Source organism: Myotis lucifugus, unplaced genomic scaffold (genome assembly GCF_000147115.1).
Source record: "Myotis lucifugus unplaced genomic scaffold, Myoluc2.0 scaffold_10, whole genome shotgun sequence".
NCBI classification, from domain to species: domain Eukaryota; kingdom Metazoa; phylum Chordata; class Mammalia; order Chiroptera; family Vespertilionidae; genus Myotis; species Myotis lucifugus.
In genome coordinates, this window is record NW_005871058.1 from 19,425 (window position 1) to 42,155 (window position 22,731).

The window sequence follows — 22,731 nt, forward strand, 5'->3', positions numbered from 1 at the left end:
TGACAAGAGAGAATCAATGGTCGGCCGCCTCCTGCATGCCCCACACTGGGGACCGAGCCTGGATCCCGGGCATATGCCCTGACCAGGAATCAAACCATGACCTCCTGGCTCATGGTCAGTGCTCCACCCCTGAGCCACTTTTTTTTTCTTTTTTCTGTACATTGATATGTTGACTGGATATAGAATTTTGTTTCTTTTAGGAAACAGAGAAAGGCATAGCTTCTTTGTCTGTTAATTTCTCCCATTACCGTTGAGAAGAACAGCAGATGCCATTCTCATGGCTGATTTCATTGTACAAATCTACTGTTATCTCCCTGGAAGCTGGCAAGATCTTCTCTTTCCCCCCTTGCTCTTAAATTTCATGTTGCTGTGCCCTGGTTTGGGTGTATTTGGACTGTTTTGTTGAGCATAGTTCAACCTTTTGTAAAAAATCACGTTCTTCTGTTGTAGGAAATTTTTTTGAAAAGCTTCTTTGGTGATTCTCTCTCTCTTTCTGGAATCTTAATTGCTTCCTGGGACTCTTGCATTAAACTTCTTATCTTTTCTTATTCTCTGTTTCTTTATCTTTTTTTCCTTTCTATGGGAGATTTCTGTGCTTTTGTAAATCTTTTCACTGCTGTGTTACTGAAGTTACAGGAGAGAGTAGAGGTGAATGCATATGCTCAGCTTGCCATCTTTATTTTACATGGAAGGCTATTAATTTTAAAATTGAAGAAAATTGTCTTTATTTTTAAAATGTGTGATCAATATAATACATGTACAGAATTTTAAGATTAAATAGTACTAAAGGGTTCTACCTTTCAAGCATTTCTCAGACAGTCACTTTGAAATATTTTAGCTATTTCTTCTGGTAGTTATCTGTATGTTTTAAAGTGATGTGCCTAAATTTCTAGTTTGTTTTTTTTATTAATCTCAGAATGCCCCATCTTTCCCAATAGTTATATTACAAGTTTTTGTTAAATTAGTAGTCAGTGTTCTCATTATTAGGCCTATCTAAACATTGCTTACTATAGAGCCAGATAATATACTGTGATTATATTTTCTTTTGTGTATTTTTATTTTTCTTGGGGTTAATAATCACAGATTTCTTCATTGTATCCTTTTTTTTATAAATTGTTCTTAATTTTTTCCAACGGTTCCAGCTTTATTTTGGTTTCTTAGTCATGACTTCTTGCTAAGCTCTATAGGATTTGGTACTTCCTATACTGAGAAATCCTAACCCCTCAAGGAATGTATTCAAATAATTATTTAGAGAGAGAACATTTGAATTTGGCCTTTCAGGGGTTTGACACACATGAGTGAGGCTAGAGGATAGGTTTGGGGACACTATTCCAGTAGAAAGAAACTGCGTGATGCTAATGATGCTAATGAAATTAACCAACATTTACAGTGTTTCCAATATGACCGGTGCTCTTAAGTGCTTTACATGTTTTGTTTCAGTTAATTTTCACAAAGATTCTCTGAGATTTCTTCATTATATATAAGTCAGTAATTTTCAAAGTGAAGCAGATGTGAAATAATGCATTGTGTATGGAAAGAAAAGATTTAAATGTCTATATGTTTTTCTTCATTTGCTTAAAATGCTTGTTTTCTTCTATTTTATGATTATTTTGTAATGAGCATACTATATTTGCATGGTGTTAAGTATGCTCAAACATTTTATACTGAAAGGGCTACATAATTTAAAACTTTAGAGATTCCTGAGTAAAAGCATAGAGATGAAAAAGCACAGAGCTTATGAAAGAAAGAGAAAGTAACTCATACACAGTAACTAATACATAGGAGAAGGGAATAGATGAGATAAGGTTAAAAGGATAGATTAAGGACAATGTAGATGGAAAGGCCTTAAATGCCAGGCAAGGGGGACTAGAATCTGTTCTTAAGATAACAAGAACCCTTATGACTTAATTGATATTTTAACTTTTCTACAGTTATAGTGCTGGATATTTTATTAGAAGTCACCTGTAAATAATTCATTCACTTATTCATTCAATAAGCCTTTGTTCTAGTAGATGCAGGAATTGGTTTTGAATCCCAGGATGAATAAATTCAGACCCTATCCTCAAGGACTCATAGTCTGGAGAGAAGACCATTATATGAACAAATAATTATAATGAATATAATATCATAATCTATATATATAAAAGCCTAATATGCAAAGTGTCCCCTCAGGAGTTCAACCGACTGGGAGTTGGATCGCTTGCTATGATGTGTGCTGACCACCAGGGGGCGGTGTGGTACAAAGGAAGGCCCCAGCCAGCAGCCGGCAGCCAATAGGGACCCTGTCCATGCACAAATTTTGTGCACTGGGCCTCTAGTATAATATACTAAACTCTGGGGGCAGTTACATATAACTTGCTGTCAGAGCTTGGAAGAAAAAGCAACTACCTACCTGGGGAGTAATACTTTTCCATTGTTCAGTAGGAACAAAGTTATTTCAAATGCCTTTTTACTGCTGGCTACCTTTATTGCTTTATATGATATGGTCATTTATTATAATTTATGTTCTCCTCAATCCCCTGGTACATATTCAGAGGCTATTCATTGGTCTGTTGATAAACATGCCATTTTTAGAACGTGTTTCTATTTATAACTCTACCTCTTTGCCTCATGGATTGATTTGACATTTGTTTCTTGTTCTTATGTGTCTGTCTCACCCATTCTAGAAAAAGGCTCTTTGTTTTACGCACTTTTTACATCTCCAGCATCTAGCCCCATCCCTATTGCTCAGTGAGTGTTCACTAAACTGAATGACTGTATCTTGTCAGCTCTGTCTCTTCCTTCAGTAGGAGGGGAAAAAAATTTACATCTACATTTAGGTCCCAGATAGTCCAGAAAAAAACAACAACACAAAAATAAACAAAAAAACAACACACACACACACACACACACACACAGAAAAATCTAAATTTTCTCCTCCTTGCTTTCAGTAAACACTAGTTTCCTCTCTTACACTGATATAGGTATTTAAAATAAAAGGCAATGAACATAAAACCTCACAAGTTTTATCAATGTTCAGTCGAAATTGTAAGGATTTGCTGAAATGTTTAAAGATGAAATGACTTGATATCTAGGGGTATATAGATAAAGCAGAATTGGTCATGAGTTGATAATTGATGAAACTGAGTGGTGGTAATGAGCTTCCCATGGGATTTGTACTGTTCTGTCTATTTTTGTGTATGTTTGAATTTCTCTATAAAAGGAACTTTAGTATAGGAGCTCTTCAGAGTATATGAGTTTTCTAATTTTGGTCCTATGGCTAGTTCTTCTGTCAAGTGAAAAGTAGAAAGTCCATTTGAGTTTGAAATTGTTTGGGACTTGGAATGGTTTAGTTTGTGTCTTATTTACACACGGGCTCCATTATGTCGCAAATGATGTTGTTCAGGTATTTATTATGGGTCTTGCAATTAAAAGGAACCTAACAAATGTGCCTTTGTTTTGTGACGTTAAGGCCATTGAACCATGGATGTAGATGGGATGGATTGTTGTCTTCCTCATGTTCTTGCCCAGTGCCCAAGAGCAGTCGGAGTAGTTGAAATATGTCAAGGCCAGAGTAATGTGTGAACGGCATTCCTGATCAATCACATTACATGTTGAGTTACTTTTTCAATAGTAGGGATGGGTTGGCACCAAACTTCACCATCCTGTATTGCCCGTTATACCTTTTGTGTCATCAGTGAGCATTTACTTAGTATGAGGCTGCTAGCTGTGGTTAAGGGTATAATTGTTGACCTTAGAACACAATTTTTCATCTGTATCAAATTAGCCCATTGAAGCTACAACTTTGATGTGCTAGAACCAGAGTGTACTTCCTTCTACAAACTCAGGGGCACCTGGTTCTTTCTCTCTACGCAGTGATTTCCTCTGCCTTCACATCTTACTCGTTCAGGTGCTCCACTGACTGCTTAAAACCTGCTAGTTTGTGAAATCAAAAGCATAATATGGAATTTCAGGCTGTGACAGACCTTGCTGGGTTTCCTTCTAAGATGCACAGAAGGGGTATCTTCTTCAGGGTTTTCTGTCTCTAATTCATTCTTGCCTTCTCCCCTACTGTCTTTTTCAAGGATGTAGTACCTTGACTGCATAATAAACCTGAGAAGGGTCAAAGATAACTATCAATCAGATACACAGACTGGCAATCTCTCTACCCAAGAAGGAACAGCAGTACATTGTGATTCAGTTCCCTATTTTATTTAAAGCCCCTACTTGTTCCCCTTTGTATTAGAAAGCCTTCCTTTGTGAAAAGCAAAAGCATAGAGTGCTAGGGTTTTTTGGGCCAGTGACAGGCTGTGAAAGAATTCACAACTAAAAGAACAGATAGGTGCAGAAAGAAAGTTTATTTTTACTTTCCCCAAAGGGAAAGGGCCAGTGCCTTGTTAATCAATACAAAAGGCAAAGAACAAAAAAGCTGCTCGTTCTTTTAAAGCCCTGGACAAGGAAAGGAGGGTGATTTGGGGGCTACCGCTGTTGCTAAGAGAAATTGAGCAGACATCTGGGGGATTGTCTGTTAGTTCTTTAGGACAGTTCGGGCAGATGTCCTGGGGACCTGGGGAGGTGTTTTATCTTTTTACAGTACTTTTCCGAAGTCTATAAAACATTCTTAGAGCAAAAGTTATGAAGAGTTCAAAAGAGGCTTGTTTGAAGAGGAGCTGGGGAGGGCGGGGGGGGGGGGTGGGTAGGGAACTTTCTACTAATTATCCCTGGGTTGTAAACCAGCAGGGAGGAGGGGTATGTATGTAAAAATGCAACCTTGAGAGTAGCTTATCTTATCCCTCAGTTTGAACAGAGGGGTTCTTTGAACCAGAGGAGCTAACAATCTTGGTATTTAATTACCAGGTGCTTCTCATAAATTGTGGAAGGCTACAGCAAAGAAAAAGAGAGGCCTTTTTTACATCCTAACATAGAGTTTGGGTCACATACCCTACAAAAGGCCAAAAGATGGAGTATATTGACATTTTTTTCCTGCTAAAAAGTCTAAATGGGAAAAGAACAATGAGACTTTTCTAGCCCTAGATGCCTATTGTATTCCAACAAAGTGTTTAATTTTGGTAAACAGTGCAAACCATCTCTAAATGAAATTTTTAGTTGCTTATTTTAGCTACTGATGGCTTCCTACAGAAAATTAGGTTACCACAAACTCTACAGAATTCTAGTAGCACCAAGTTCTATGAGTGACTCGCTGTGAAAGTTTGGTTGTAGAAAACCGTCGCTCCTGGCATATCTGTTTTTTTCATGTGGGAGAGACAAAATGTTTCTTTTAAATGGTGGAATGATAACAAATTTTCAATATGTAAAGTTGAGAGTTATAACTATCACGATTTCATCAACTATATAGTACATACAGTCTTCCCAGTACTGTGCTCATCACTGTATAGAAGGAATGGGAGACTTCGTCCCTGCCACTTAGGATCTTCTCTTAGCTGTGGGAGATTAGAATTAAATGAATGAAGCAGCTAGAAAGAGCCTAAGACTTACCTCCTTAGAGTCTTCTTCCCCTGTCACTTCAGAATCAAACTTGGTGCTTGTGCCTGACTTTCATTCTTTAGAAGATTTTTTGGGTGAGATTGGAGTATACATTATAGCTGATGAGAAACTTGAACTAATAACAATACATATGAAACTTTTTAAAAATTAATTCTTTAATTTATTGTTACCATAGCAAAGAAAAATTCATTTATCATCCTAATAAAACAAACATCCAAGTGTTTTTATACATATATTGCAAAAACAATGGATATCTTAATCAATGCTCTTTGGAATTCAAGTCACAGAAACCTGCCGGCGCTTGCTTACACAAAAATGGGACTTTATCAAGAAATATAAAACTAGATGTGGAATTGGAGGGGGAGGAAGACACTCCCGCCTTCGTGGGGACAGAGATGGAGATCTAGAAAGCATTGGGCCTCCCCATCATGACTCTCAGGCTCCTTTAAGATGCATAATCTTCCGTCTTCACTGGCTCCTTTCTCTGTTGTCTGCATTGCACTTCTGGGGCAAAAGTCCCCATCGTTGCATGCCTTTCATTCATGGGGACAGTAGCCTGCTTTTTCACGTCCAGTTTTAACTGTGAAAGTTCAGATATGAATGGTCCAATCTGGGCCCCGTAGCCATTCCTAGTCCGGGGTGCAGGGGGGGGGTGGGCATTGCCAGGGAGCAGGGTCATGTAGTAAAAATATGGTTACTGGAAACTACTCTTAACAAAATCATAATACTTATACTTTTTAAAAAAATATATATTTTTATTGATTTTTTTACAGAGAGGAAGGGAGAGGGATAGAGAATTAGAAACATCGATGAGAGAGAAACATCAATCAGCTGCCTCCTGCACACCCCCCACTGGGGATGTTGCCCGCAACCAAGGTACATGCCCTTGACCGGAATCGAACCTGGGACCCTTCAGGTCCACAGGCCGACGCTCTATCCACTGAGCCAAACTGGTTAGGGCAATACTTATACTTTTTATTAATATAATTTTAAAAACAGATGCCTCCTCAAATTTTATCACTAAGCAATACTTGTTGAATTTTATGCTTATGTGTCAATTGCACCATCTCATCTCTCCCAAAAGGTTTGTACTCTCAAGAAAAATTGTTCTCAGCAAATCCCAAGCCCACTTTAAACGAGAACATGAACGCCCTGCGTAATGAAATAGGGTATTGGTTAATACGGATTAATGAATTTCTAAGAAGTGTTTCTGTTTTCCAAATAACAGTTCATGGTCGTTTTAAAACATGTGGTTTGTAATATGAACGTGGCCACAATACAAGCAGTGCAAATTAAGAGCAAACATCTTCCATTTCTCCGCTAGCAGAACATGCTAGGGGCAGAAATATGGTCTACATACTCGCGAAAAGAAGCATTGACGAACGTGTAATTGAAAAATAAGTTAAATAACAGGCATGGACAACCTCTTCTGAAGTCACAGTCACATGGTTCTGTGTAATTATTTTAATTATGGAAACATAAAAATTAATGTTTCCACAGAAGACAAATCTCTCTAAGCCAGACTATCTGTCCTCACACGCAGAGGAAAGAAGAGGGAAAATAAGACCCCAGTGCGCAGAGCGTTGGAGAAAGATCAGAGCTCTCTTGCGTGAGGCCGGGGCCTGCATTTCTGCTCTGTTACTTATTTTGTGTCCTTAGTTAAGTTTCATAACCTCTCTGGCCTCAGAGGATAAGCTAATGTGTATAAAGTGCTTGGTAGAGTTCCTGGAACATAATAAGTTTCCAATAATGGCGGGAGCTGCAGTTAATCCTCATTATTGTCCTCGCATTATTATTCTCTCCCTCATTATTGGGGCAGGTTATTCAGTGCCCTGAGGCTTCTCGTCTCCACACCACCCACCCTCCCTTGGCCCTGTCTGTGCTCTCCGACTGTGCAGCACTCTTCTTGCTCCTGTAATGAGTGCCCTGAGCTTCAGACACCACCCTTTCCCTGCTGTCTCCCAAATTGGCATCTCCAGTTAAATGTTGAAAAGGCATCCCAAACCTAACACGGCCAAGACGGAATTCCTTATTTCCCCCATCATCTGTCCCATACTGGTGTAGGGGTGGTGGACAAGAAGCCACAAGTGGGCACAGTGAAAGCAGAAAGGGGGTACATAAGCAAGATCCCCCTGAATCGCTCAGCTTTCAGTTCCTGACCCCATAAAGTCCCACTGGGAGGGCCAGAGACTTCCTCCCATAGACTTCACATTTGCCATGTACTGCTGGTCCCCATGGCAGGCGTCGCCCTGGTCTTGCTCCTGCAGAGTCTGTGCAGGATGACAGGGAGACTCCTGGACTAGGAACAACTGGTTCTGGGTTCTAGTTCTGGTCACTTAGCTCTACGACTTTGGCTAAGTCCCAGCACTGTCCTGTGGCGTACTTTCCTCACTTGTATTTTAAGGGTGAGTATCACGAAGGCAACCATGTAATTTTCATCCAAACCAGGACCCTTGAGAATGAAAGAGAGCTGTTAATAATTCAAACAACAGCCTGGCCAGTGTGGCTCAGTGGTTGAGCATCAACCTGGAGGTCAAGGTTCGATTCCCTATTAGAACACATGCCCGGGTTGCAGTCTCCATCCCCAGGAAGGGGCAACCAGGGGGCAGCCGATCAATGATTCTCTCATCATCGATGTTTCTGTCTCTCCCTCTCCCTTCCTCTCTGAAATTAATAAAAAATACATTTAAAATATATTTATATTAAAAAATATTAGAGCGACAAGTATCAACCGTTACTATCCTGGGCACACCAGGAAATATAGCGGCCCTCGCTGTCATGCAAATCCCCTCCTGCATTCATAACGTATGATTTTGTGAATTCCCACTCCCATAATAAATATGATTTGTTGCAAAGCATTGTTGTATGTATTAGTAATATGTGTTAAAATTAAAATAATCTGGTAACTAGTAAAACAGTATGTTAATGTTAAAATCTGTAATTACTACTAAAGTAATATTAAGTTAAATTGCCTTTGATGGTTAGCCAGAGAACTCAGGCAAAACATAAAACATTGTTTTCCTGAAAAATTATATTCCAAGTCTAAGTAGATCGTTCTGAATTGGTCTGTTTTTAAGTTTAGAAGTTATCTATTTTTAAATTTGTTTGGCCTAAAACAGACTCCCTCGGGTTCCCAGGTATACGCTGTGATCCCAGTACCTCTGTAATTTACCTGGAAGTCTATAATCAACTTGTTTTGCCATGATTCGACTGGGTACTTTATTGGGATCAGTTGTATCTCCTTTTGACCTGTGACTTTTGAGAGGAAAAGAATACTGGTTCTCTAATACATAAGCCAGTTTTTCTCCTTATCACCTAAGTTGTTCTTTCTGAAAGATTTTCATCTCTGACAGTTCTTTTCTTAAGGCTTGGTGATCTGCCCCACTTTTCATCTACATACATACAGATTTCAAAAATCATAGTAGCAACTGTTTATGGAGCAGTTATTGTGAACCGTGCATTGTTCTAGTCACTTTGCAGGTAGGAACTGGCTGAGTCTCACAACAGCCCGGGAGTAAGTTACACTATGGGTTCCCAATACAGACGCGGCATTTGGCCTGGAGAGAAGTTAAGTGACTTAGGCGTGTGATGGAGCCTGGCTCCAGTCTACACTCCTGTGTTTACAAGAATAACTTGGGCACTTTGTTTAGCCCTTAGTGAGGGTCATAGTTTTCAGGATGGCACCTTCTGTAGGCTTGAAGCTGTGTCTTTGGTTTCATTGGATCTTTTCACAGAGTTTTCACAGAAACGATGTCTACTGGAGTCAAGTAGGAACCCGGTCAAGGACATAAATATGTCCCGAGTGTCCTGAGAGGAGGAGGACAGAGTGCTGTGGAAGCTCAGTCCTGGGAGAGCTTCTTTCTTTGGGGACAGGGACGTTTTATAGTGCGTAAGAGTTTGTGGAATCAGAAAACGCCATTTCACAGAAGGGAGTAGCCTTAAGTAAATGAGGAAAAGCAGGGTATTTATAGAAAGCTAGAGGCCTGGTGAATGAAATTTGTGTACAGGTAGGGTCCTTAGGCCTGGCTGGCAATCAGGGCTGATTGGGACCTATCAGCTGCCGAACGGGGCCTCCTTTCTCTGGCTGCCGGCCAGGGCTTTCCTTCGCTCTGCGCCGCCCCTTGGTGGTCAGTGCATGTCATAGCGAGCGATCAAACTCCCGGTCTCCGGTCGAACTCCCAAGGGGACACTTTGCATATTAGGCTTTTATATATAGAGATAGTTAGAATTTCTGAAGCACAGGGCTTATGAAAGGAAGTGATAGAAAATAAAATTGAAAACTACAGGCAAGATCATGAAAGGTCTTGAAGACCAGAATAAAGAGTGTAGCTTATTCTGTAGAATGATAATTTTCAACACTTTCCCCACTCCCAGCAAACCTGAGAGATCTGATACATTTCCTCTGATGCAGTGGGGATAGTGCGTAAGGGCTTGGGCTCTGCTTGCCGCCACTCACCACCTGTGGCAGTTTGGGCAAGGTAATCTCTCAGGGACTGTGTTTTCTCATCTGTCAAAGGAGACTAAGAATAGACCTACCTCAGGGCTTTTTATAAGGAAAAAAGAGATAATGCATCTGAAGTGCTATTATTGTTTCAGTATTTTATCACCATCATCATAGTAGCTGTGGATTACTGGGCAATGAGTGAGTCTCTTACGGTGTCAGTGAGAGGATTAAACCCTGTGGATTCTAGCATTAAGAATCCCTACTATGCCTCTGATACCCCATTCCTTGGAGTCATTCTTCTAAATGAGGAAGAAGTGGCAACATGACCATAAGTGGAACCCCAGAATAAGTACCCAGTAGCTGGGCAAGGTAGCTTAGCCTTGTTGGGCAAGTTACTTAATTCTTTGGGGGTCTTCTTGCTCTTGCCTATAAAATGAGGACAATGATTTCTTTTTGCACAGTAGTTATAAATACCTGGCACATAGTAGGTCCTCATTAAATGGTGTGGTTATATCTTTCATATTTGGATACTTAACCCAAATCCAGTTCCCAGATGGCATCTGAAAGGAAAGAGCTAACCGACTAGGGGATTTTAGCAGTTTGCCTGACCTCACTCACATTCTTTTTTCGCTCCTCGGGATTTAAATCCGCCAGATTCCAACTGGAAAGCAGGGATCTCTTTATTCTTTCTGTGTGACTGCTCGGCCTCTGCCTCCTAATTGGTTTCTGTCTGTTAGCTTGAGTTGAGAGAAAAGTGTGAAGAGAATGATAAAGGAAAAGTGAGGGGAGGATCTACAGTTCTAATACTTTTTTTTACTTTAACTTTGGGAGTTGATTCATATGGTTACCTTAAGGTAAGAAATTGAAATACTAGGTGAATTTTTAAGATTCCTTTTTAGCTATGTGATTGCATTTATGTGATATAATAATGTGATTATGCTATTATAGCTTAGATGGCAGGGTCTTAAAATTGAGAGGTTTCCTATGATTAATTCGCTAGAGAGGTATGCTGGGGCTCCAGGCAGTTCTGTACAGAAGATGCAATGACTGCCCTGCCTCATTAGAGGCACAGCATCCTGCATCCCACGGAGCAAGTCATTGAGAAGTGGAGCTCTTTTCAGCTTGTCAAGTCTGAATAAGAAGATAGGACCAGGGAAGCTGAGCCATCTTTTTCTAGTGTGCTGGGTAGGCTGTTCCTGAGCCCTGCTGAGATTGCAGACATGACTTAGAGGAATTTTCACATCACCTACCAAAAAATCTTATGGCATAGCTGTGTGCAAGCGCTAATGGAAAAAACCATTCCTCAAATTTTTCAGAATAAAATCTTGGTTGATTGTGACCCAGAATATTCACTCCCAAAGGACTGGCCTGAATGATTCTATAACTTAAAATTTTTAGTTATTTTAAAAAGTAAATATTTAGCACCATACCACTTTTTACTTTTAAAACGGAATAGCCATGTTAGTTCTGACTAACAAGACGAATCTAAATTGTTTTTGTGCCATCTAGGGAAATGTAGTAAAACGAGACATGTTTGCATTTATTAAAAGCGATGCTTAACGATGTCAAAGGATGACGAAACCATCATTCCGTGTCAGAAATAAAAAGACACAGTTGAATTCATTGCTATTGTAAAGGAGTTATGCTGGGATCAGGCAAAATGTCTCTGAGCAGAGCAGACTCCTGATCTTAGGGTTGCAGGGAAGTGTGCAATATAATATTCTATTGTATGAATATTCCATAATTTATTTACCCATTCTATTTCTATTGGACTTTCAGGTTATTTATACTGTTTTGCTATTAAAAATCAAGGCTATGAATATGTGTGTCCTCGAACACATTCTGCGAGTTTCTTTTGGACAGAAGGTCTTAACTATTTTTGTGCCATGGGCCCCTGGGGCAGTTGGGCGAATATTATGGGCTCCTCCTCCCAATCAGGTCCCTTCTTGTCTCACCTTCCCCCACCTGCCACCTCGCAAACATAGTTCAGACCAAAGCAAAGATGCTTTTGTCTGAATATCAGGAGATTGACTTCCTGTTGACTGGTAATCCTAAATTCTTCTTAACAGACATTTAAATATTAGACTTTAGTGCATAAAGTTTCCAGCCTGGAAACTGGATTAGGGAAGCATATTTTTATAGGGGAAATGAATTCAGCCTTTGTAAGTTAGGGGTTGGGAAGAACTGTGCTAATGAGCTCTTTCTGGTGTTTATTTGTTTCATATTTCTAAGCATTCCTCTCCCAAAGAAATCATCTTCCTTCACACAGTACACAAGGCTATTTGTTACTGGCCGTTAGTTGGGGCATGGAGGGGAGACCAGCACCTGGGAATGCTGATTCTAGCTCAGAGAAGGTGCTGGCCAAGAGAACCACTATTGTCCAGAGCAAATATGTATTCTTGTACTTTACATATTTATTTAAATTCCAAGTAACACAGCTTGAAGGTGCACAGTTAGCTGGGGCTACAAAATTGCCTTTCCAGAAGGTATATTTACCTCTAAAAGGTTATGCATATTTCATAAAAAACAAACAGATGATGTGAAAGAAAACACAGCTTACTCTTACTTTGATTTTTGAGTGTTTTCACTGTGAAAAGCATGCGTTTCTGAAATAACCATTTAGTTTTAAAATAAAACATGTTGTGTTAAGTACCTGCTACTTTATGCCATTTTAAATAATTCATTATTCACAATATTCCAAGGAAACACTGAGCCAAACCGCTAGGGCTAGAAAAGTGCTCTTCAGTAATCCACTGTACTTGCCGGCTTGTCCCTAACCAGTGAACGCTAACCTCTCTAATCTTAAGTCCCCTTAACCCTTCAGAAGTTTGAAAATCTCAGAATCCTTCCACTCTAAATGGATAAACACACATACACACACCAACAACAACAACAAACAAAACAAAATAAACCATTTATCTGATCCCCAAACTCGAAGCATCACAGAGGTCTTTTTCCAAGGATGCACAAAAGTAGGTTTATAGTTGTAACACAAATAAATATTACAAAATAAATAAATCATAATACAAAAATAAACTGTGTTTACCTGTGTACTCACAACTGTAAACCTACTTTTGCCCACACCTGTATTCCCGATATCCTAGAAAACAAATGCATTACCTGAGTATTTGAATGGTCCTTTAAAATAACTTGACACTCTGTCTACATCTGTATTTATATAGACAGGTCATTCCTCAATGCTCTTACCTTCTGTTCATTGTTCTCACCATGAAATTTTCTTCTGCAAGCCACCAATGGCCTTATCCTATATAATAAAAGCCTAATATGCTAAGTGTCTGGTTGTCCTGGCGTCCCATCGTTCATCCGTTCAACCAATCAAAGCATAATATGCTAATGATATGCTAAGGCCACTCAACCACTCCCTATGACATGCACTAACTACCAGGGGGCAGATAGTCGACTGGTCTACCAGTCACTATGACGTGCACTGACCACCAGGGGCAGATGCCCCGACTGGTCGGTTGCTTGCTGCTGGGGTCCGGCCAATTAGGACTGAGAGAGATGGGCCAGACACACCCTGGAGCACTCCCATGGTCCCTCCCCAGTTGGCCAACCTCCAGTGTCCCTCCCCGCCCTGATTGTGCGCCAGTGGGGTCCCTCAGCCTGGCCTGTGCCCCCTCACAATCTGGGACCCGTGAGGGATGTTGGAGAGCCAGTTTCGGCCTGACAGCAGAACGACCAGTTACTATGATGTGTACTGACCACCACGGGACAGACGCTCAATGCAGAAGCTGCCGCCTGGTGGTCATTGCGCTCCCACAGGGGGAGCGCTGCTCAACCAGAAGCCAGGATCACGGTTGGTGAGCACAGCAGCTGTGTTGGGAGCCTCTCCAGCCTCCGTGGCAGTGCTAAGGATGTCTGACTGACAGCTTAAACCTGCTTCTAGCGGGGGCAAGCCTGAGCCATCAGTCGGAAACCCCCAAGGGCTCCCAGACTGCGAGAGGGCACAGGCTGGGCTGAGGGACCCCCACTCGAGTGCACGAATTTCATGCACTGGGCCTCTAGTAATTAATACATGAATGGTTAGTTCTCCATCTTTATTTCAATCATTTAGGAATTAAATGATTCCTAATTGTAATATTTATATTCTTCTTCATGTATCTTCTTCCTACGTCACAGGATTATCATATAGAAAAAAGTTGAAACAAACCAGTGATTTGGCAGTTGCACAGTTCTATTAACTATAAGGATGATTGTGGTAATTGGGAGGCTAGAAGAAAATGAGAAGATACATGTGAAATGTTGAAGAAGAATTTTATCACAGAAATAATGAAATGTATTCTTGTGAAAAGAAAATCTTCCTGTCAATGAGCTATTTCTTCTTTTCGAGCATGGTTCTGACATGCATGCTGTTAACTTTTTGAAAGCAGTAGTTTAGACTCATGGTCATGTTCGCCAGGCTGGGAATGTCCAGGCCACAGGAGTAATCGCCGGTGTTCTCTTGTAGGTATTTACCTTGCTGTGGATCGCTGACTGGATGGTCCGTCACTTCTGGAGGAAGGGAAAGGACCCGGACAGCTTCTCCATCCCCTACCTAACGGCACTGGGGGATCTGCTTGGGACAGCGTTGTTAGCCTTAAGTTTTCATTTTCTTTGGCTTATTGGAGATCGAGATGGAGATGTTGGAGACTAATTAATCCTACAAACTGCTCTCAAGTTGCCGAGAAGGAAAACGCAAGATAACCGTCAATGGCTCTTTCAAAAATCGTAAATCAGTCGTTTGACTTCAGTCAGGGCACTCTGCAGTTGGCCCTGACTCCATTAAATGGCCTTAACATTTTTAAAAGGAATTTGTGTCGAACCAGAATGAACAGTATTTATGCTAATTTCACACAGACATAGAAGCAAGCTCAATCTCCGAAGTTAATGAAATAGGAAAGCCTATAGGATGTTTACAGTGAATCATTTTAAAACCACAGACACAGCAGAAATGTACTTGATTATTGTTTAACTTATAATGCCAGTTTAGGGGAGAGTTCGAGTTTAACCTCTGTTGTCTCACGGATGTGTGGTGCCTACTGCATACCATCCATAAAATGAAAGGGGCCCAACCACGCTTTCAATAGTTTTTAACTATACCCGGCTCTCTGCGAGATGAGGAACAATTTGCCAATTACTTACTCCTCACCTGACCTAAATAGGTTCTGCTGAGCATAAGATAAATGGACTTTGACCTGCTGCTATGAATTTCCCTGTGCCAATGCTAATTCAATTTCATCTCTGCAAGTCCTTGGCAGGCTGCCCTTGAAACACAGAATGACCTTGAGAGATCTTTCATGAAAGCAGTGGGTCATTTTTGATCATTGATTTGTTGAAAGAATGTCGATCTTGTTCAGAAGACTTAATAGTTAAGAAAAGGAAATAATCCAAGCTGCATTTGTAGAGACGAGAAAGTGTGTGTGTGTGTGTGTGTGTGTGTGTGTGTGTGTGTTTGTGAGAGAGAGAGAGAGAGAGAGAGATATTTTTGATGGAGAACTGAATCTTGGCTTGTTAGCAAAGATCATAGTGCTATTAGAATGTTAGCATTATATAGTTATTCTTAAATACACTTTATTGACATACTTTTGTCATTTGGTCCAAAAATTTTGTTACTGTCCAGAATATAGTATTTCTTACCTACATGATAATTGTTTCTTATTAAAACCACTGTGCCATTTAACATAGAAGATTTAGAATGGGCAGGTGATGAATTGGTTCTTCTGGAGAAGTCCGTTGATATTTTGAGGTGCGCCATTTTAAGAAAGAAGTTGGTGGGTTACTTCAGTGGTTGCTCATGCCTGTACATGTCATCTGTTTGTTCAGGCTCATTGCTACAGGGGACCCTGTCATACACACTGCTATATCTCAAACAGTTTCTAACCTCTGATCTATATTCCAAACACTTAACCAACATTTATTCATTCAATAGGTGAGCATTTTTATATCACATGTAGTTCATTTTTAAGACCATCAGATATTTAATAATTTAGTTGATAAGGGAAGAAAAATGCACATTAGCTTTGATCTTCATGGCTTAGTTGTGAGTTAGTGTTAATATTATATAAATAGTAGGTTGTTTATACATCTATTGGGGAAAGTGTTCCTAGTAAACTCTTTAAAATAAGGGGACCGTGGTTTAGAGTTATATATTTTTGCTTATTTTAAAACTTTAATTATTCCATTCTTCTGCCTTATCATGAAGCTTCTAAGGCAGAGAACTGAACGAATTATCGAATTTCTCCTTTGGAGAGTTATAACGTCACATAGTGAACATTCTTATGAAAGAAAGAATGATTAAGTTAAGCTGATGAATATTTATCTGCAAAGACTTTTTTATTTTAAAAAAATCCATAAATAATTTATTTGATTTTATTGTAAAGTACTGGTAAATTACTTGTTTACATTTGCACCATGTGATTCATAAACATTTATATTTCCCAATGATTTCTCTATTTTGATTTTTTAAGCCACATTTTTGTAAAGATTGATTTTAGAGAGAGGAAGGAAGAGAGAGAGAGAGAGAAGGAAACATCAGTGTGAGAGAGAAACATCCATTGGTTGCTTGAACCCGCAACTAGGTATGTGCCCTGACTTGGAATCAAACCCACCACCTTTTGGTGTACGTCCAACCAACTGAGCCACACCGGCCAGGGCCAGGAAACCACATTTTTAAAGCGTTTATCAGCACCTTTGGTCTAGTACATTGACAGTGCCTGTGAAATAGGTCAGGTAGGTCTTTCTTTCTCTGTATTTAACAAAAGAACCTGAAACTCAGAGAAGTTACATTTTACAGGTTGCACGGCTGCAAAGTGACAAAATTGTGACTAAAGACCAGGTGTCCAATCTCCTGAGCCAGTACTCTTCCTATGATCCTGCCCCCTCCCCCTCCCCCCAATGCACCAGGAGTACCTACCTAATTACCCGAGAGGAGAGCAATGGAGAAGCAGGGCTGTCTATGGAACAGAGCATTGCTGCTGCTTTTAGATTTCAGGCAGGGAGACCTCCATTTAATGTCTTGATGGTAAGTGTAGCCAACTGTGAATTATTCATGTTCCTAAGCCCCAGGAAAACTCAGATAAATAAAAACGGTAGAATAAAGAGAACAATGCCTTATTCCATAGAACATTTCATTGCTACCACTCTTCCCAGATCCCGTCATTCTAGGTAGACGCTGAGAAAGAACTAGGATGACTGATTTATAGCTCCTTTCTCAATCTTGGTTACAGCAACAAAACGTCTAAAAGGCATGTGATAAAAAAAAAAATCATGGAAATATCAGTCATCAATTAACTGGATTAATTTATAAGAGGGATGTAGATTCCTCTAAAACATTGTACTGTTTTTTGAAAGCCTTTAGATAAGTATGCAAATGATAAGATGACCTATTTACCCACAAAAATAATTTGTTATCAGTCTTAAATAATGTGAATTCACAGTATTTTTATACAATATAAAAATTCCTGCTTTCCAAACTTCTTCCTTTCACTAATCTACCAGACACTTTATTTACACAGATAATTTTTTAAAAACATTTTTTTATTCTTGGTTACCAACCATTTTTTTTTTAAATCGTTTCTCAGAACATGATAAAATGGGAACTTAGGGTAATGTATCTTCTGGAAGACATCAAAAGTTCCGCATCGAGACTATCAGTGATGTAGCCAAATGAAGTACATTTTAAAAAGTCTTTCAGTATTTGGGCTTCCTTGCCATATACTATATCTGTGGTATGATAGTCTACCCATTTATTCTGGGCATCTTTCATCCTTGAATTATTGTAAACTCAAATAAGAATAAAATTGAAGAAATATTTACCCATCCTGTTGTATGTATTTTTTTTTAATAAACTACATGGACATTGAGCCTGTATAGAACTCACCCAGAAGAGACTGGGGTGAGCTGTGTATATATCTTGTAGTTATGAGTATAATATATTGGCTTTGACCATACCTAGATCTCCAGTTTATTGCTTTATCACTTTTTTCTCTGTTTGAAGCACTCTTCTCACTTTCCAGCTTAGATTCCTGGGCTCATCAATCCATACATCCTCCACTACCACCTTCATTGTGACTGGACAGCTCTGGTTAGACATAGCTCTCCACCGATGCTTTACCTGCCCTTGAGCAGCTGAATGTGGCAGGTGAAAAACTCATGACTGCTCAGACAGACCTTTCAGTTTATAACCTCAGACGTCAAGTTAACCCTCAACTGTCTAGCAGCCGACTGTCTTTCTCTAACCCAGCGGTCGCCAACCTTTCAGACCTCACGGACCACCAGCGCTCTAATCACTTTGTTCTCTGAGATGTCAGGCTTTTGTCCCCACCACTCAACTGAAAGTATTCCTTTCTACACCCCTGGAGGCCCCTTCTCTGTCTTGTGGTTGTTCCTCCTCAATCTCTAAACGTTGTCATGTATTTATGACCTCTTCTCTACTTTTTCTCCCCAGGTGACCTAACCCATCGCATTGTTTCTAATATTCCCAAGTTCATTTCTCCAGTGCAGGCCTCTCACCCGAGTTCCGGATGTGTATTTCCAAATGCTTGCTGGACAGCTCCACTTGAGTGACTACGAGGTATCTCAGACATTTGAACAATGCTGTCAACCACTTGGACCTAATTGATACATACATAGACTACCATATCCAACAACGGCAGCATACACATTAAGGGCTAATCTTAATAGGTAAAGAACTAATATAAATCAGGAAGAAAAAGGCCAATAACAAAATAATAAAATAGCCCAAGACAGATGGTTCATTAAAAAAAAAAAAACGAGAGGGATGCTCAGAACTACTCAGACGGAAAGAAATGCTAATTAAAATCACACTGAGATACCATTTCTCACTATCGAACTGGCAAAAATTCAAAATCGGATAAAACGTTTTCTTGGCAAGGCAGTAGGGAATCAGATGCAATTGCTGGTGGTAAATGATAAGTTTACCACGATAAGAGCTCTGTAGAGGGGAGTCTGCGCATATCTACCACAATGACAGGTGCATTTATCATTCGGTCCTGTAGTCCCACTATTAGCACCATTCGATCCAGGCAAGTGAAGCCTCTGCCCGCGGCCCTCTGCCACATGCAATGGTTGGGATCCAGCCAGCGGGCCAAATCCAGTTCACTGCTTGTTTCTGTAAATAAAGTTTTATTAGAATGCAGCTATGCCCATTTGGTTACATTTGTATTTGGCTACTTTTTCAGAACTGAGAAAGAGACCATACAGCCTGCAAAGCCTAAAGTATCCACTGTCTGGCCCGTTGCACACAAAAAAGTTCACACACCTCTGCCTGAGAGTGAATTCTTCAAATTTTATTTCTGAGTCTTCCTCGGGTACCTGGGACTAGGACCTGGATCAGCAGCGGCCTGCGGGCAGGGTGCCCCGACCCGAAGCTGATCCTGTATGGACTCCGTTTGCAAAAAGCAGCTACCGTCCCGGGTCGTTTTGTCCGATGCCTGGGACCAGCCAGGCACATGGTGCGCCCAGATCCTGTTTCTCTCCTCTAAATTAGGGGTCAGGCTTTTGTGGGGTCAACCAGATGCCTGGTACCTGTTTCTCCCCTTTAGGGGTCAACCTCATGTGGGGTCAAACAGATGCCCCCAGGAAGTCAGACTCCTGCCCGTGGGGTAGTCCCTGGACTTACGTCTGGCCCCAGTTCCAAGAAGGCAGCATGGAAAGCTGATCATTCTCACTGGTGAGAATACTAATAGGTTTCCGGAATGGTGCTGACATGTTGATTTGGGGTGACATGTCAGAGGACAAGCGCAGAGCTCCTGGCCACCGAATCCACAGCTAACCCCTGCTCTCCAGCCCCAGACTCTGTTGTCAGCGTTCTGACTGCGGCGTTGTCTCTGGTCTAGCATCCAAGTGTGGCAAGGTGGTGGCAGGCATCCTTTCCCCTGTGCATCCTGTCAGTTCCACCCAAGAAGGTCTCCCTACCCCCTTGCAGGCTCTGTGCCACGTGCCAGGCAGCCCTCGGGGCGGATGGCCACTTCTTTCTCCTCAGAAGGCTTACAGACCACTGTTCTGCAATTGGCCCTTCCAGTTGGTGTCCCCTCTTCCCTCCAGTTGGTATGGTGATGTCATGCTCTCCCAGGTCAGTCTTAAATTGCATTGGACAAGGAACAGCCATTCATTGTCTGGACAGGACCGTTCTTCTCACTATGCTCCTGGGCCCTCGCCCCAGCCTCCCCACTGGCAACAGGACAGTGTGTGTGGTAGGCAGAGGTTGTTAAAGAAAAAAATTCAAGGACACTTGTTAAAGATGGTGAGGTGGACTTTATTCAGGACCGTCACAATAGGCATAGGGACCACTGCAATGGGATTTCGCAGTGGGGAGAGACATGGGGCTCAACTCCAAATACAGGGTAGACAAGTGGGAATTATAGCCAAATATCAGGATAGGGGTGAGTGCATGGAAAATTACTATGAAGAAACATCAGAGGTAAAGGCCATTCTAGCTAAGTTGACCTAACACCATGGTCGGCAAACTTCGGCTCGCGAGCCACATGCGGCTCTTTGGCCCCTTGAGTGTGGCTCTTCCTAAGCCTTAGGAGTACCCTAGGCTCTCAAAAGAAATTTCAATCGTTGTACTGTTGATATTTGGCTCTGTTGACTAATGAGTTTGCCGACCACTGACCTAACAGGATTCTTGGCTAAAGACAGGCCAGGGTGATCAGACATGGCTTGGGGGTGGAGGATGAAGAAGACGATCAGATACTGAGGGTGTTCAGGTTCAAGGGTGGAGGTGCTGGTTAACCTGACTTAGGAGCGTTCTTGCTATGAGTGGGTTTTACAAGGAAGTTTAAGGGACCTGACTAGCGTTGGAATCTGTCAGCAAATAGTCAACACTGAAAGACATCACATCTGGAAATGCAGTAGCCACAGCCTGGAAGTTCATGGTTGCAATGTGTTAGTCTATATTCACACTATAGAATTCTAAACGGTAAAGTTAACATGATCAGAAAAATTATCCTCACCTTTTCCTACACTATCAGGTAAGATGAGCATTTTTGGCTCCCATAACAAAGCACAGTAACAACCTTTGAGAAAGTCATTGGAAACCAGTATTCACGGGCAGGGAGGGGGATGGGGGGAGAGGGATGGGAGTTGGGGGGTTTGCGAAATGCATGATGTAACATGAGCAACAATATATTCAGTATTAATTAAATGGTGTTAGGGAACTGCAGAGGCCAGAAAATCTATAGTTTCCATACAAATAGGTTCTGAAGAGGCAGGGCGCTGCAAGTAATCACAGCTCTGCTATCTTTATCCTAACCGTGGGAGAAATCAGCCGGGAATGGTGCATTTGACAATAACACAAAAAGATTGTGCTTGGGCACAATGAAGAATCGTTGTTTGCATTTACCGGACAATCAACAAATATTTAAGTTCCTCTTTTCTACTCATCTTATTAAATCTTCATTGGATATTAAAGGAAGACATTACCCAGAAGGCTGCCACGCTTGAAGCTATTTGGGGAACACAAGAGAGACCCATACAGTTAGGTCACTCAGTCAGCCACCAATTCCAGCTCCTCCAGGCAGAAAAGCTAATTGACTTATGTCAGGCCTCACATCCAATCTGCTGAGGCCAAGCAAGGGCAGGGACACATGGTAATTGGATCGTGTCTTCCTCTCACAAAGGGAAGTAGGCAGAGGGGATGATTGTCACCTCTGAGGTGACACCACGCCAGTCTGCACATCAGAGGCAAGGCCCCCGAAAGGCCATTTTATCAGCTGCTAAGAATAGGCCAGAAAACAACCTTTGTCTGAGACTTTATGCAATACCGTAAGCAGGCACTTTCAGAAGTGAAAAATACTTGGATGATTTTTCCAGTGGTAACTCTCCGGTTGCTTCTAGGTTGTTTAGGAAGCAGGATACGCTTAGATTGAGTTTGGCCAAACCTCTTTTCCCATCATATCAAAATGAGAGTTTTATTCAGTAAAACAGACTGGAAACAGCTTCAGAACTCCTCCTGGGATTCAACCTAACTCGGTTGGGTTGTATTCCTGGAGCAACTCTGGGCCCCGGGCTGGGCAGATAGTAAAGTCCCACGGGGAGAAAACTATAGCCTTTAATGGTGATTTCTAGAAGTTTCTCCACCCCAAGGCAGTAGTCAGGTTGCTTCGGGATCTAAGTATCCTTGGTCTTGGCAGTCTACTTCTCTTGATGGCTCAGCAGTTGATTTCCATATCATTGAGGCATTGCCATCACACATAGAATAAATGTGTATGAGCGTGCGTGTGTGTGTGCGTGTGTGTGTGTGTGTACATGCCTTGTGCACAGGTGCATGTATACTGCTTGTACCTGGCTGTCAAGCCTTCGCTCAATGCTATGATTTGCATTTGATGGTGTATATCGGCACCAGGAGCACAGGGAGGGTAGTTTACGCTGGGTACTGCCTGAGGTTTGTTCAGTAGTTCCTCTTACAAGGACATTCTTAGAATAGGGGACTTTGTTGCTGGAGCTATGAGTCAACACGCATGATACATTCATTGCAAAGTGTTTTTAAAAAATCATTACTTGTGTTTTGATTCTCTAGTACCTTAATGGCCTCTGTTAATAGCCTTTCAGAAATTGAATATGACAAAACACGAGATGCCTCTTTACAGAGTGAAGAGCTCATGGCGGATGCTAATTGGACATGGCCTGATCTGGTGATTTCATGTCGCTTAGTGTTAGAGAGACAGGTTTGACAGGCCCCAGTGAAAGCTGACCTGGGCCATGCGTGAAGTTCATCTGTGAAACCCCTTCTCTCAGCACTGAGGGGAGTTCAAAGGATGAAGCCAGGTCCTTGCAGCTCA

The 22,731-nt window shown here is 41.3% G+C and overlaps 1 protein-coding gene across 1 annotated transcript in view; it reads left to right on the forward strand.

Moving 5' to 3' along the window:
• Positions 1-18,641, forward strand: part of LOC102418415 (solute carrier family 41 member 2) — a 28,330-nt gene extending 9,689 nt beyond the window's left edge. Inside the window, exon 5 of the mRNA XM_023749837.1 lies at positions 18,375-18,641. Coding sequence (XP_023605605.1) covers positions 18,375-18,383 — 9 coding nt within the window. The 3' untranslated portion in view covers positions 18,384-18,641. The remainder of the gene's footprint in view (positions 1-18,374) is intronic.
• The last annotated feature ends 4,090 nt before the right edge of the window (positions 18,642-22,731 follow it).